The 3828-nt window shown below is 27.2% G+C and overlaps 1 protein-coding gene across 2 annotated transcripts in view; it reads right to left on the bottom strand.

Annotated features, from left to right (window-relative positions):
- The window catches only part of LOC108689378 (receptor-type tyrosine-protein phosphatase-like N), a 16152-nt gene that overhangs the window by 5411 nt on the left and 6913 nt on the right, over positions 1 to 3828 (bottom strand). For both annotated transcript variants that reach the window (XM_018196118.1, XM_018196120.1), the window contains exons 3-7: positions 2252 to 2305; positions 1521 to 1581; positions 1060 to 1203; positions 509 to 590; positions 243 to 343 (exon numbers count right to left, since the gene is read on the bottom strand). In XM_018196118.1, the coding sequence (XP_018051607.1) occupies positions 243 to 343; positions 509 to 590; positions 1060 to 1203; positions 1521 to 1581; positions 2252 to 2305 (442 nt within the window). The remainder of the gene's footprint in view (positions 1 to 242; positions 344 to 508; positions 591 to 1059; positions 1204 to 1520; positions 1582 to 2251; positions 2306 to 3828) is intronic.

The raw sequence follows: 3828 nt of genomic DNA, 5'->3' as shown, positions 1-3828 counted from the left end.
TCATTGTATTTGAATATATATTTGAATATATGTAACTAATTTTTAACAATAAATGCAATAATTCATGTATATTATTTAGTTTTTTATTTAAATCTCCGGTTGTATTTTCAAATATAATATAAAATTAATAAAATAATTACTAAAAACTTTTTAAATCTGGAATAGCTTATAACAACATATAAATTCTAGAATGTGCTTGTATTATTTTTAATCGACCTTTTTTTAAACAAGGTAAGTCCTACCTGTCCTCAATGTCTGTGGGACGATACAAAACATCGGCTAAATTACTCTCAGGGTTTTCGTTATCCGTAGAGATTCTTAGTATGGCGACTGCTGGAATCATCTATAAAGAATATCGATTGATTATACGGAATAATATTGCGACCAGTTACATATTTAAAAAAAAAATAATTATAGCATTATCAGTAATTGATTACTTTATCAGAAAAAAATATTTTTCAATGTAGTTGAGAATGTACATGTAAACGCGTTTATGATTTATACTAACTTCGTCAATAAATCCATCTTGTTCATCGAGACTTGACTTCTTTAAATATTCGCAGAGATGAAAATCACGAGCATCATTTTGTCTGAAAATTTTTCCAAATTCTTTTTTATTAAATATTTTTAATCGATATACATCGATATATGATTTAATAATTTCATAAATTATACACACACACACACACACACACACACACACACACACATAAATTTCGGATTTTGCAAATTTATAATTGTTACTTATTAATTTTTTTGTCACATCAGATATGTCATTATTTTTCCATATAGTATTTTGGTCTAAAAGTTTCTGTGATATAATATTAAAAATGCACATTTAATTTAACCTGAAAAAATTAAGTACTTAGCAAGCACATAGCAGCGTATAATTTTCTTTTATTTTATCGCAAAAACTTTACATGATGAGAAAAATGGTGACACATCTCTAAAATCTATATATATTGAAAATGTGAAAACTCATATCAGTGCATACATATATAATCTCTTTTGATAAATTTAAGTTCGTTATGACTTATAAATTTTAACAAAGTTATGTACCCATATCGGAGATTATGCAACGAAGTTTGCACAATACATTGAGTAAATGGATGTTTCCAGTTGTATCCGTTAGATTCTATAAGTTTCATCAATTGTAATCTCATCGAGTGTAGCAGCTCCAGTTCATCGATATCAAGATTATATCTGCGGGATATAGAATAGACTTGTATTACACCGCAATAACGCGTTGATTATGCTATTTTATGTGTTGATCGCACTAAAACGTAGGTGTACGATAATAAAGACGATAAAGACGAAGTAGCGAGACCGTTTGACGATCCAATGTAAAATTAATCGATCGGAAAAAGAATTCAATTCCGCTTGGTCCATATACATACATTGCGTTTCTATATATCTCGAGTTGACATTTGAGATGTAGACATTTCAGTGCGAATAATTCATGCAGAATGTTATAAATAAATCATAATTTTAAGGACATGATTTTTAACTCGTTAACTTACTGATATAAATTCTCATTCTCTAAATTCGTGTACCGAGGTATACATTTTCCGAATGCCAGATCTGAAAAAAATAATGTTAATAAAAAATGTCCAGAAAGCAAAATTGTTCACAAAATGCCGATTGGCAGCAAATTTGATCAGAAAAATTTAACAGATTCAGTATTATCTGTATCTGTTGTATTAAATTCGTTTTGCCGGCAAAGCCTTGATATAACAGCAGCTTAGCAGTAAATTGAGTAGAACTTGTCGAATGCAGATTCTGCTCGATCTCGAATCTACTGTCAATCTGTGTTAAACTATGTGCAAACTGCTTGCAATTGTGCATTTCTGCCGTCCCACTAATTTATTGTTATATAAACAAATTCTATTATATTTCTTGTAACATTCTGTCGCCACTGCCAGTACAGATTCTGCATCAAATTTGTAACTTATTTGCTGACAAGATTTGTTACAATCTGATATTGTGCAAAATCTTTCAAGCAAACTTAACTGAGATAAATATTGTACAAAAAGATTGTTATATTCAATTCTACTAACAGTTTTAACATTAACATAATTAACATAATTAACATAATTAAACTCTGATTAAACTTAAAATATCATATGAAAATTTATTTTTAATGGTTTATTTATTTCTATATTTTCTTATTATGTATATAAAATAAAAGACATTAAGCAATTTTCATTTTATTATCAATTATTAATTAAAGAGAAAGATACAAAATTATTACCGTCAAAGCACTTTTCCGTCTGAGGGTCACATATGTCCTCGCTGAATAGACATCCTAAAAACAAAATTATACAAAGAGCTAAGAGAAATTGTTTATATATAAGAGACATCCTGCGTGTGTGTGTGTGTGTGTGTGTGTGTGTGTGTGTGTGTGTGTGTGTCGCACGCGTGTGCATGCCTTTCAAATTGTAATAATTAATTAGCTTTGTATTTGCTGACTCCAAGTATTTGTATCAAATGTAGATTAAGCATGCAGTGATTCAAACGCGCAAATATTTTGACAAAGGCAATCTAATTTCGTTCTGTTCATTTGCTTACGAAGCAATCGACTGGTTTGCTATTATATTGCAACTTGTGAAATATAGATATTATGGAATAAATATAGCAAGGCGTTGAAAATGTTTAAGAAGAAACTAAAATTTAATCACACAAATTTTCTAAAATAACTTTCGTACATTTCATCATGGATAATTCTGGACAGATCTTTTATATATTCATATTATGATATGAAGTAAAGCGCATATGTCCTATCATATATCATGCGTGTTTTTCTATAAGGAATGTCAACGTTTATACATATAGATACATATGAGTTTTTAAAATTTATTTGCAACTTTGTAAGAAAATAAGAAAGTCAAGGCAGATCGATATCAATTTTTTTTTTCTTACAATTTTTTTTCAGTTCATTATACAACGTTTAATTTTTCAATTACATTCAATTACATTTCCGTTTCAATTATTATTCTTTTCAATTCGCGTTTTAAATTATTTCATTTTTTCCATAAAAATAAATTATTTGTCTCGTCAATATTATTATATATCCTTATCATAATTTAATATTAAATTAAATTCTCTCATGACTAAGGATTTGATTGTATCAGTTTAACTACATTAATTTGATGTCAATAGAACGTATATATAATATGTAAAAAATTAAAGAACGTAACACAGTAAGGTACGACACGATTGTGTATGATTGCATGATTAAATAAAATTGTATATATTTGAATGCGCAAAGCTTACAATTAGAAAAAAATGCAGGATACATTTAATGAATACGAGTTACAATTGAACGCATTCATCTTCTTGATATCATTGTACTTGATGTCATTATACTTGTTTATTCTTACATATAGAAAATTGAAAATAAATCACCTGAGAGCATCTGGAATAATATATCGAAAAAGGAAGAAAAATATTACTTGTAGATTTATTTACTTGTTACAAAAATTAATTTATCGAACATACAACATTAAAACCTAGAAATAGAAATAGAAGAGCAATATTTGAAATGGTATAAATAGTAGTAAATAGTATAAAAAATTTATAATATTTCCAACTGTTTGCAAGAATATATTGAATTATGCCATTTAATTTATTACATGATATTTGTTGTTAAAAGATTAAATTGAAAAGATTAAATTGTTTATTTGATATACAAGTATATCAAAATCATAAACAGGCTAAATTTTAATTGGAATAATTGGTAATTATGAACTACAATTTACATAAATATCGCAATACGATCTTTAATAAACATCATTTCGCGTCATGTCATAAACATATATATATATATAT

The sequence above is a fragment of the Atta colombica genome, unplaced genomic scaffold, assembly GCF_001594045.1.
Source record: "Atta colombica isolate Treedump-2 unplaced genomic scaffold, Acol1.0 scaffold27, whole genome shotgun sequence".
Lineage (NCBI taxonomy): Eukaryota > Metazoa > Arthropoda > Insecta > Hymenoptera > Formicidae > Atta > Atta colombica.
This window is presented reverse-complemented; position numbering and strand designations above follow the sequence as displayed.